The 12796-nt window shown below is 40.0% G+C and overlaps 2 protein-coding genes across 2 annotated transcripts; both read right to left on the bottom strand.

The window, feature by feature from the left end:
* Nucleotides 1–2023: 2023 nt before the first annotated feature.
* atp5pd (ATP synthase peripheral stalk subunit d) lies at nucleotides 2024–6199 on the bottom strand. The gene is made up of 6 exons (XM_047579596.1): nucleotides 6073–6199; nucleotides 4832–4962; nucleotides 3212–3308; nucleotides 2613–2684; nucleotides 2304–2366; nucleotides 2024–2207 (listed from the first exon to the last, which is right to left on the bottom strand). Exons 2-6 carry the CDS (start codon nucleotides 4951–4953, stop codon nucleotides 2076–2078), a joined length of 486 nt encoding a protein of 161 aa, XP_047435552.1. The 5' UTR covers nucleotides 4954–4962; nucleotides 6073–6199; the 3' UTR covers nucleotides 2024–2075.
* A 1584-nt stretch (nucleotides 6200–7783) lies between these two features.
* LOC125004166 (homeobox protein MSH-C-like) lies at nucleotides 7784–10227 on the bottom strand. The gene is made up of 2 exons (XM_047578582.1): nucleotides 9705–10227; nucleotides 7784–9129 (listed from the first exon to the last, which is right to left on the bottom strand). Exons 1-2 carry the CDS (start codon nucleotides 10129–10131, stop codon nucleotides 8717–8719), a joined length of 840 nt encoding a protein of 279 aa, XP_047434538.1. The 5' UTR covers nucleotides 10132–10227; the 3' UTR covers nucleotides 7784–8716.
* Between the last annotated feature and the right edge of the window lie 2569 nt (nucleotides 10228–12796).

Genomic DNA, 12796 nt, shown 5'->3' with positions numbered 1-12796 from the left:
ATCACTGAAAGGAAGCCAGACAGAAAAAGAGTAGAGAGCAATTTGGACATGAATGTGATTAATGTCTGATATGTGAAGCTGAAAAACAGTTGCAACATTTATGTGTAATAAATAATAAAAAAAAAAAAGGTAACTTTCTTACTTGTGTATTAAATTCCTTCATCTGGCAGCGATTGACTGAGGAGACCAACACTGAGAACATATGCAGTATGTGTCCGTTTATTCATAAGATCGTTTTTGTGCTTATTGACCAGTGCTTCAGGTGAACTTGCTCTTGTTTTATATCATGATATCATGGTGGATTTTAATGATTCAACTGAGCACATTTCATCTATGTCCAAAAGTGCCTCAGATGTGGCAGCACGGGCAGCTAAATGACAGAATTCATGTTATTGTCAAGAAACCACTTCCTTACATGGTTGATTCAACCACAGTGAGTCTGAGAGCATACTGTAGTTGTAATGGCAGTCTCTTTCTTAACTAGTGGCATTAAATTATCAAGCATCAGTCCTGACAGCACTGTTTCCAACATCAAACACCAGAACAGGAGTCTCAAGTTTACAACCCTCCCTGGCTTTGATTTTTGTACTGCAGAAGCTGTATTTCCTGTCCAGAATGTTTCAAGATGAGCCCTAAACCCAGCAGACAGCACTGACAATCTGTATTTGTGAAACAATAAAACAGCAGTAACTTCAAACGTGAACAAAACGGTGGCAGAAACATGGGATGTAGAAACTTCAAGCTCCAGCTCGTATCTTTCTTTTCTTCCTGCACTTAGTAGAACAACACATTTGGACAATATTTTATACAATGTTACAGTAGAACGAGGCATTATTTGCAGAAAATATCTCACAGATGCCAAACTATCTTTTTTTGTCTTGGAATGGTGGGACATTACCAGTCCATCACCTACCAGCTGGACTGAAATCAACTGAGGACGAGTTAAGTAAAAATCAGATCAGACTTTTAACATACTATCAGGGGTCTAGGGACAAGTTCTTTTCTGTCTGGGATCCAGTGTTGAAGCATTTGGGTAATCTTAAAACTCTACCCAATTAATGACCAATTAGAGGCCATCTTGCTTTTATATTTGTGATTGTGAGTGAATTCATGCAAACCATGTCCTGTTCAGTGCACAGCTTCAATGTTGGCGAGCCTAGGTATATATATATATATATACAAATGAAAATTGTGATCCTTCTCAATATGAACCATATTGTTGATGCCCAATAAATCTCTCTTAATCACTAAGAGTGAAATAAATAATAAATTAATAAATGTTTTCATTTTGTTTGTTTGGATGGAAACTTGTCTGAGAAAGACAGCAGTCAGGAAACGGTGCAAATCTATGACATCTCCATTTGGTCTAGTCGCTACATTTTTAAATAAAATCTTTTTTAGATTATAAAAATCATATCTATGCAAATGAGACCACGTTTACCCCAAAACTCAAGGAATAAAAAAAAAATGTATGTGTGTAGTGACATAATGTATAAAAAAGAAATCTCCACAAAGCACCATCATTTATATCATAGGGTGATAGATAGATTTGATTGTTTCAGTCATTTTCTCTTCTACAAAATACCACAGATGCAAAATCCCCAAGAGCAACATTATTATTTTTTTTTTTGTCGCAGCTTTGTGCATTTCCATACAGCATACATACTCAGCATACTCTCTACATGCCTATAGAGAACATCACACAAAGAGGAAGTGGATTCTGCACATCCCAGGAAACGCTTCAAGATTTATTTAGTGCACACAAAAGAACATCAGTTTGGTTAACAGTATTATTCCAGTAGCGGTTACAGTTATCATACCAATAGGAACGTAGATTCCTAAATCAATACAGTCAAAATATAGTAAAACATTTATTTTAATCCACTATGTTCTCTTCAACTAAAAGTGAAGTATTGGCGCCCCCTCATGGACACTCAACGGAAATTCCACAAAGTACCAACATGATCCAGGCAATTTTCCATTTTTCACATTTTACACACCATCAAATAAAGACATCAAAAGGTTCTTTTTAAAATACATAATCTTTATTGTGAGGTGCATGTCCAATAGTAGGATTACAAGTCGGCAATAGGTTTGTGGGGCCAGTAGGGATACTTGACCTTGTCCAACTTGGTCTCGGGGAAGGTTTCGTTGAGATCCTCGATGGTCATCTGATCGAATGGGATCATGTTCTTGAATTTTTCCAGCTGATAAATAAAAAAAATGTAAGGTTATTTATTTTCTTATTGATCACCTTAACATGATTATGACGAGTTTTGTAATTAATGCAACCATTGTCTCACCTCTTTTTCATACTGAACGACACGGGCCTTTGATGCTTCAATGTAGGCTGCTGCACTTTTGTTCTGTTACAACAAATAAGTGCAAAATAATTAATACCAAAACAATAATCTGCCTTGTTTGTATGGATTTGCACAATTTCATTACATCTGGATAATTTATGAAGACATGTCCCAGAGTACTTTCAAACAGAGATGTAGTCTGAAGGCCATTTCTAGCCATTTTCATGGACACAGACATAACATTTTAAATTCCTTAAGCTTAAATTAAAAACACTGTTCTACATTGACTGGTGTGATGTAAATACTTACAGCCTCAACCTCCTGTTGATTGATGACGCTTGTCTGTTTGTCAACAGGCTCAGGGATCTGCAGTGCTTTGAACTGTGTGTAGGAGGAACAATAATGTGTCACCACTGTAATGCAAACCAGCGAATACTTAAACTAATGACATAATAACTTGGATGGATGACAACTGTTATTCATGCAGGAGGCATCCTTTGTCTTTCAGAGTGACCAAAGTGAATTTCAAGTATAGACGGTATAAGAAAAAGGACAAGGCATTAACACGATCACCTATTGTGTAAACAGGGGTAGAGATATTGTTTTCCAGCTCCCAGTCAATGCTGCACAAACTCAACTCAAGATGGCAGCGACCACTAGAGGCTTTACTTAATTGATGCCATCATGGTGTCCATCTTCACATTGAGATGTGGTTCAAACAACGACAAAAATTTTCCATGACATCGACAAGTGACAAACTAGGACTTGTCCATTATATCTGCTAAAGTATAGCCACAGAGTTCATTTTTAGATGAATGCACTACATTTGAAATCAACAATGTTTTATGCATTAAATGAAAACAGTTTAAAAACCAGGATTCTCAGGCCATTTATGCAATGACGCTCACCTTCTTCTCAAACTCATCAACCATGCCGGCTTTGGCCACAGCGCCCCTGTAGTAATTCCAGTCGATGGCTACAGGGGTCTCTGGCAGGGAGGCTAGTCTGGTGGAATGAAAATAAGAACGTTTCCATTATGAACGAGAAATCATATGGGTGCACAACTAGAAAATGTCCCCACTGTTAGATACATAAATGATCTCATCTTATTTAACACAACTGAAAATAAATTCTAATGAGAAGTATTACAGAGGTGGTAGAGATAATGGATATACATTAAAAATGTTCAAATAACCAGTAACTGATACATAATTTATACAATTGCACAGGGCTCCACAAGGACCATGCACACAGACCCTCCATCAGTGTGAGTCATTTATGCTTGTGCACTCGTCAGTCTGTCTCGCCACGTAACAATGGCACCCAAACACTAGACAGGATGTGTCATTTTTGCCAGTCGGATTCATTTTTGTTTCAACATCCTGCTTCTCTTTCCAAGTCCTATGGGTGCAACGCTTTGGGTAAAGAAGATAAAAATAAAAATAAAAAATACAATAAACTTTCAAGGACTACCCTCACTTCAATCTGTTTCCCATCACCGTTGGAAAGAATATATCTCTTGCAGAAATACACAAAAAATGCTCTAATCAAAATAAGATCCAGCCACCTTTCTTTGCCACTTCCATCAGAGGTGAAAGAAGTTCATTTCAGGATTATGAGTGAGGTTTATTGGTCAAATGATTTTCTACATTTAAGGTCTAACATGGGCCTAAACTTTCTGTAATTCTGGCACTGAAACCACAGAATGCTTTTTTTCCTCAAACCTTTTGGGTCAACTTTATATGCCAAATTTAACATGAAAACAAAGTATGATTTTTAAACGGAGGATTAAAAACACAAAAAGAAAAAAAATAGAATTAAATTGAATTCTTTTGTCAAATTACTTTATACATAAATTCAAATTTCTAAAAAACACCCCTATACTTAATATCTAGATGAGACATTATACAAAAGATTTATGAATCTTTACAAATATTTGTGTACCTTAATTCCTGACTGTGTTTTTTGTTGTTAATTGTACTTGCTCATATACCTGACATGCTGCTTAGTTATTTCTCAGATACTTAATAATTCTATATAAAGCTGCCCTTTTGACACAACTTTCCACTTCCTGGTTCACTTTCAAAAATGCCAACTGAAACCTTCACTGAAATTTCACCAAACAGTGTATCACACAAACATTTCTGGGGAGGTGAACATCAGCTACACAACAAGATCTGCACAGGTGCTGCGTTGGTCCAGAGGCATAAATTACACATGACAGTAGCCTCGATATGTTAACGCAAAAACAATGCATATACAAGGACTTGCACATTGCAAATAAACACATCCTAGTGTGCAAACAGTCATTTACATATTTACATTTCACTTTTACTCTAGTCTATATCTGTCTCAGTAAAGACAGCAGTGGACACTCTGCTCTGCAGCTCATATGTGCTATTATCCAACCAAAGGCAAGAGGTCACATCAGACTTCTGTCTCTCAGATTAATGCCCTCCACTAAGTAGCCCTAATTCTGACATTAACCAGGGCTTAGAATTCATTCCTAAAGCTTGTGTTAAACATACTTGGCAGAGATGGCATCACTGCGAGTCTTCAGTGCGTTGAACATGCCCCGCTGGTTGGGTGGAACCCGCTCGGCAAATGCCACCCAGTCAACGGCCTTCAGGGCTACGCGACGGCCTGCCATCTTGACTATCTGAAATTAGAAAGAAATCATCTTTAACGTTTCATTTGGGGACTGTGTCATTCATCAGTTGAAAGTGGACACTTAAAGATGCGCATCTCTAAGCGTGACAATAAGGAGTCTAGTGTAGTTGTCAATGATGTGCAAGGACTGGTCCAAAAAGGGACTTACACCACCGTGATAAGGACATGTTTTGTCATGTAAGACAGAAAAACAATTTGCATAAATGCAGATTTTGCTATATACATTTCTTTAATGGAGGTAGGAGGCATTTATATATCTGTATGATGCACTAACCAGGCCATACAAATTATTTTTACACATGAAAATAACAGACACAAGGTTCTAACGTGTAGCATATTTCTATGCAACTTTAATAAAACTTGTCTTTAATTAAATAATCAGGTATTTCTATCAAAGCTTAGACTGAAGTTATGCTCGGGTACGAGACATGTTGGTTATACTGCGGAACAGGACAACTGCATTAGCCTACCTCATTTTCAGCTAGATTTACATGGTCTGCTTTTATGCAACCACTTTGTTGTGGACCTTTGGATTTACACGACAATACGAGGTGATATTCATGGGAGGGCATTTCCATTGAACTGATTATTTAAACGAGGGATTATTCATAATCTTCCTTCATTAAGAAATTATTATTAATCGAATGTGGCGAGTTAACTTGCTATGATTTGTATCCCATTGACACCATAAGTTTGAGTTAAACCACAGCGACAAATAGCATAGGTTGAATTCAAGATAATGGAGAACCGCTACTTTAAACTAAATGTCAGTAAATGCAACTTGTCTGCGCGTGCTTCGATGTACTTTTATAGTGGTAAATAAAACAAATTTGACTGGAAGAAATGCCCGTCCTTCGCATTTTGTCCAATACAAGACCCCTGCTAAACTGGCTAACGTTAGCTAGCTCCGTTAGCTCGCTAGCCAAGGTCAGATAATTCACTGTGTAAGGCCTCGAACTTCAGCAAACACCAAGCGACCAGTCAAGTCAGTTTGTCATTTAGCGCACAAAGACACATGCGTGGACACAATAAGTCATTAGTGAAGCCGTTTATATTTGGTGTCCTTTCATTCAACAGTCCGCTCGGATTGTGTACTCACCTCGCTGCACAGTGTCGTTAGTGACAGTACGGAGCGGCGGAAATGTCGTCTTCCTTTTCTTAGTCTTCTTCTTCTTCTTGTTCAGGACCGGGAGCAACAGACAGCTGCCATCGCCCTCTGTCGGACACAATGAGCACTCACAAGAAGACCCGCTGCCTTCCTTTACGTGCTCCTCGACAGCTCCGCAATTAATGCGTTGCGCTGTGGACTTCCATACATTCTCACCTGGCAGTCCCTCAGGTACACTGGTGAAAATGAATGCGTTTCAGTATAACTGTCCTGGGCTAAATGTTACCTTTTATGTTATTCAGCATTTGTTTCAAATAACGGAGAGAGCTGTATTCAATGTGGTGTCATTGCGGAGGCTGTGGTTTTAGTTCTGTTGTAGTTCTGTTGTAGACACAGTTGAATTGTAATTCTAGCCAGCGGACGAGGGCTAAATAACAGAAATACTTTAACAATGTGTTAAATTCAATCCAGTTTAACAACACCACAGGCTACATCCTCCAGACTGATCAAGTGAATTACGACCTTTCTGTTTCCGCATAAATTGAACAGAAAAACGGCCACGAAGGGGATGTAATTCACCAATGGTTTATTAGAATGAATTCGTTTTCACTATTGTGACTAAATGGCATATTTGTGTGTATCCGCAACTGTGCTTTACCGGTGAATAATGGCCAAATCTGGATGCCTAAAATCTAAGTCATGTTTATGGAATTTTAATCTGGAGGCACTGACTCCTTTTCACTGGTGAAAGTTGAAATTGAGAGAACGGTTCTGCATATAGCCTACAGAACATTTAAACGAGTCGGCCCAGTGTCAGATATTGGATTAATAATGTTAAAGCCGTGTACATGGATTTCCGTCAAACAAATGTCTAGTATATGTAGTCAGAGGCAGCGTTAATATTCTCACGGCATTTTACGCAATTTCTTGTTCTTTGTGTTTGCATGTCACAAAATCCCTTTGGCACCCTGCGTTACGCAGCGAAGATATAAAATATACAAAAAATCTTTAGTTGTAGCTGTCTTATTGGAATCGGGAAAAAATGCCTGAAGAAGCTGAAGTTGATTCACGATTTGTGTGGACAATTGGATGCAGTTCTATTATAATGTTAATATAATATTATAATGTGTCTTCTTTAGTCCTATAGGCAACACACAGGACGTTAGTTGTATGGATGTGTTACCTAATAAGTATAAGTTAGATAAACGAATGTATTTCCATTTACTGTTGATATCTAAATAAATAAATAAAAATAAAAATGCGTGAGTGTTTTCCCCGTGAAAACTTGAAAAATGTAGTAAAATAAACCATGGTTTAAAATAGATGGTCTCCAACTAAAACGCATCTGAATCTTTCCCATCAGAGAGAAAAAAAAATATTTATGCTATATTTTACAGTCAGTAAAAAAAAATTATTTAGCAAGATAACCCCAATTAAAGAGATGTCAGGCTTTGAGCATCTTCGTAACAAGCTTGACCTTTCAAGTGCTTATGAAACAAAGTTCTCACTGAAAATATAAATTAATAAATAAATAAAAAACTTTCATAAACTGGCTGTGGAGCCTTTAATATAGTTAGGCTATATTTGCGTGAAAACCCGTAGCAAACCCTGAAACTGACAAACATCGAGAGAATAACAAAAAATATAAGCAAATAATGATATTTAAAAAAAGATAAACAGTATTAAAAACTGAGCGAATCACTTTCAGGTCTTGTATAATGTTTATTTACTAAAAATCGGTATTTACAGGTGAACATTTAGATAGACTGATGTATGTACACAGTACAGATATAAAGACATTCAATAAATACCACTTTTCCTGCTCTTCAAGCGAGGCGGCAGGGTTTCATGAACACTACAAATTGTATTTACATATACAGCAAAATTCCTCAAGGAAAATCTACTTTTCACTCCCAAAAAGGCCACGCTGTGAGAGTAAACACAAAGAGGAGACAAGAAACTATTCCGTATGTTTTTATCTAAAATATTATTTCATTTCTTTTTTCAAAATATAGAAATCGTAACAGGACTTGCTGTAAGGAAATACAAAAGTATCAGCAATTCCGGTAAACTGCAGATTTACCCGAGGATGATAGAAAACAGTCAATGCTGAATGAGGAGAAATACTTCAAGTGATTATAAAGAGAGAGCACACTGCTTGGTCGTAAGGCACTGACACCAGTTAAGTACTTTTCTGTTGCTTTTAAGCAATATGCCTCCACTTCAGTGGGTTATTGCCTTCAGGTCCGGACAATTTTAAATGTCCAGTTTGTGCAGCGGAACACGGTGGACGGACTGGAATGAGATATTTAAGGCATGTCGTCTAAAACCCTGACATTTACTTTTGGAGCTTTGCCTATAAGTAATTGAAGCCCGTGAATCCACAATCCACAAAACTGGACACGAAATGAGGAGAGCAAGTGAACACACTTAGTCTGATTACGTACACGTTTTTGTATCATCATATACCCCAAGTTTTATTTTTCCTCTGTTTTGCAGATTTGAAAAAAAAAACTCCCTCTAAACTCCAAATTAAAATGGGTTTCCGAGATGTGGGCTAGAAGACGCATCATCCTCATTCATACGTGTAGATATTGCAACCATAATTAGACACACAGAGATAGAGAGAGGAGTACTAAGACAAATAGTACATCCCATAAGTGACGGGTCCACTGAACAGTCCTGGAACCGGCAGGCTGGGCCTCGGGAACGCGCTTGACGGGCCCCAAGTAGGAGAACCCATATGCGCTCCGAGTGGGAAAGGCAGCGCGAAGGCTGGTAGGACGGGCTTGGAGGCCAGCTTAAACTTTTCCAGCTCTGCCTCTTGCAGTCTCTTGGCTTTGGCTCTCCTGTTCTGAAACCAGATTTTGACCTGAGTCTCCGTCAGGTTGAGAGAGTTGGAGAACTCGGCTCTCTCGGCGATGGAGAGGTACTGCTTCTGGCGAAACTTGCGCTCCAGCGCCAGCAGCTGAGAGGTAGTGAAGGGCGTGCGAGGTTTCCTGTTGTTTTTGTGTTTCCTTAAAGTACACTGAGTTGGACTCGAGCTCCCTGAGAAATAGACATTGCAAAGAAAAAAACAAAACAAAAAACGATATGAGGTTAGATTTTGTACGGAACAAATAAACGGACAACGGATCATCACAACAGGTGAGGAAACGAGACGATTAGACGGACGGAACGCAATAAATGACACGTTTTTTGATGACAAATAGAACTTTGTGTCACAAAGTGACCACACTGAGGCATGCAAATATGAATTATAACGTTTGCTTAGGCTGCCACCCTATTTTTGTAATGAGAGCCTGTATAGCCTCTGTAAGGATATTTTAAGACACATATAAGGACGTACAAAAAAAAATAAATACAGCCAAATAAGAGTTTCATTTGATCAGCGAAACAGCTTTTTATAATAATTAGCTTGTTCTCTGTAAAATATAAAAACAAAACATACCAAATGCATGAAACGGATTTACGGATTTATTTAAGTCCGCGGTCTGAAACTGCGTTAGTTGTGACACAACGAATAATCTGTAATGTGGCCTGTGTGGCCTCTATTACTGACAGCAGAGATATTGATTAAATGTGTGTTCGCGTGTCTGCTAACAGCGGAGGGACGGACTTACGAGGAGGTGTAGAAAAGGAGGACGCCTGGAACCAAGTGCTCTGATCTTTCTCGCAAAACTGCGGACTGTCCTCGCTGGAACTACTGGAAACACCCTGTGAGCTCTCCGCCGAAACTTTCCTCTCCGCGTAAAAAGTCCTTGGAGAGAACTGCGCGCCTTGCCCAGCCACGGGCTTCGGCAGAACCAGAGCTAAATCTGAGGGAGAGTAAGAAGTCCGACAGGTGGTCTTCTTGGATATCAGCGACTCAACGCTGAAGGGGAGGCTGCTCCGCTGGAGTTTGTATCCTTTCTCGGTTGTCATGTCTTTGGGCTGAGGCTCATCGCTCTCCGTGTCTGTCTCCTCCTTTTGATGAAGCTGTTTGGCGTCTTGGGACGGCGACCCCTGCACAGGATTCATCATGATACAAGGGGATGGGGCCATGCACATCCGTGTGGCCCGTTCAGAGGAATTGTGTGGCTGAGGTGTACTGTGTCCAATGTGCGTCTTTGCGCTGTCAACTGTGCCCAGTAGCTTTTACGCACTGGACGGGGTCGTCTATAAAAGGATAGGGGCTGTTCCCCCTCCGTGCTCGCACCAATCAGCTCTTCAAGCTGACCTCGTGACGCCTCCAAATGCGGTTTTGATTGGCCCTCTGCCTCCCAAGAGAGCATCAAGAGCCCTTTGAAAGGGAGGAGACGTTAATCATACAGACCCCATGCTGCGCAGGACTATTGATGGCTCTCACAAAGTAGCTTAGACCAATTTTAGCGCAATTAACCAGTGGGGAGGACTCTCTTGACCATTTACATCCATTAGCAGGGCACTTCCATCGGTACTGTTCCTTGAATTACTCTCCTAGTATAAAGCAGAGCAGGAACCAAAGAATCGCATGTCAATATCAAAGTAAGATCTTTTATCAAAGATGAGAGAAAAAATAAATGCATACATTTAATATGCAGAAAACAAATGATCTTGACTGTGTAAATAATCAGATTACCGGACGAAAAAAATTAAACCTGGAAATAAAAACGAGTAAAGAAGCCGAAAGAAAATCACACCCGATAGAAAAACGCGCAGTCAGGACAGAAATCGATTAGGTATGAGTGTTGGTCACACAGCATTACAGCAATTTAAGGCCTGTCATGAGCTCTTCTCCCTCACAATGGCCTCAGTTGAGAAGCAACAGGCGTTTTCTTTCTCCAGGTCATACTATTTAATAAGCCAGACAAGTTGTGTTTTGCAAGGCGCCAAGCTCGGCAGGATCAAAAAGGAAGATACCTCGGGGAGAAAAGGCAACGGTTAACTCCACTTAACCAATTGTCCTCCAAATATTTCATAGTCCAGCGCATGGAGCTGGGAGGAAGCAGGCGCTGACAGTTAACTGTTTCACGTCTAGCTTGAAGTGGATGAGGTGGTTTCGAATTGAACAAGGGCAGAAACCTGCATCTAGGTGAGTATGGAAGTTATTTAATATTCTTCGCTGTAATGTTAATTTATTAATTATGAGAATTGTGCTTTGAGTGTGTCGTAACTATTGCTGGTGAATGAAAGTTCGTGAAGTCAATATTCAGATCCTTTTACTTAAAGGCTCAGTCAGGATGCAGGGTGAGTCCACTGCAGTAAGAGTTCTTAATATCAACAAAATATACTTAAACAAAATACTAATGTAGCATCAGCTCATTCGGAGTGTTGCTTTAACATATTTTGTTACATACATTAATAATAAATAATAATAGATTTCTATCTACATACTGTTTATCCATAGCTTGTTGTCGGTGGAGATCATTTCAACTAGATAGAACTCTGATAATATTTTAGGGATCTGCATGGCAACACAAAACTTATTGGTAGTATGAAATGTAACATTTGTCAAAACTGTGGTCAAATGTGCCCATAGAGTTAACTGTAGCCCATCTTCTTGTACGGTGCTCGTCTCTTTGCAGCCAGAGATGTAAGCTCAGATTTACTGACGTTCATCATCCTTGTCTCTCAACATGTCCAAGCTGATAAATATGTCAGCAGCCCACCGCGGCCTCTGACCAAACCGGGGTCCCACTGAGAGCTCCGCAGTCATCAACACTATCAAGTACACAAGCAATGGATTAGTAAGAAGACAGACTGTGCTGTAGTGGTCGGTCCAAGAACCTAACCTCTCCACCCGCCCCTACTCCACCAAATTAGACCCCTCCATGATTGATAGCTTTTACGGGATGAACCAGTGAATAATTTACCTCGGAGAGTAGCCTTGCTCAGGAGTCACAAGCAATTGGTTGTGCCCTCGACAGGATCTCACGTATAGCTGAGCGCCTTACTGTCATACTGTCCAAAAAACAGCAACAAACTAACTTTGACTGACGAAAGTCTTTATTGAAGCCACCGATGGCTGGCCTCCTGAAAGCCCTCAGGTGCAAAGAACAATTTACCCCTCATCAGGTAAGAGGCACAACGGTTTGGTTGATGATTCAAGTTGAGTAAATCCTGATGTTGAGTCTGCTCCTGACAAAACCAGCCTTCTGTCTCCCCGCGCACAGTGGCCTCTCGTCACCCAGCTGGTTTGCGTTTAAACCCTGGCGAATGCGTGCCCCTTCTCTCTGTCTCATCTCTATACTGTCGTGCAAGGAGAGGATGGTGGAGCGCGTGGATTCATACAGAGATTCATCCGATACAGGTACACCCAGTGATAAATCTACACATGAAGTACAGTTCCCTCTTGTCCCCTGGTGTTTGGTCCAGTGTATTTAGCTTCGGGCCCTCTCCCCTGCCCTAAAAGACATTTTTGTAACAGCATGCAGGCGAGTGAACTGTGTCAGAAGGTGTTAGTGAGTTTGAAAGCAGATCTGCTCTTCAAGGTCGATGTGAGAGCGATGGGAAGCGCTTTCCACTCAGCTGGCACCAGGAATGAAAACCTTTTCACATGCATGCGGCTGGGGCCATTTCCAATAGTCTCATGCTTCGATAAAACCACACGGTGCAAATTTTCTATTCAGAGTTTTCACAAAGTCAGAGTTTTCTGAATCTCTAATCTGGTGTCTGCTCATGAAGAGTGTGTGAGCTGATGGACTCTGACTTTGTGCAATTCCAGGCGAGCTGATGTCCATCTTTCATCAACAAT

This window comes from Mugil cephalus, chromosome 2 (assembly GCF_022458985.1).
Source record: "Mugil cephalus isolate CIBA_MC_2020 chromosome 2, CIBA_Mcephalus_1.1, whole genome shotgun sequence".
Lineage (NCBI taxonomy): Eukaryota > Metazoa > Chordata > Actinopteri > Mugiliformes > Mugilidae > Mugil > Mugil cephalus.
The sequence above is the reverse complement of the archived record's forward strand: the minus strand, read 5'-3'. Positions and strand labels throughout refer to the sequence as shown.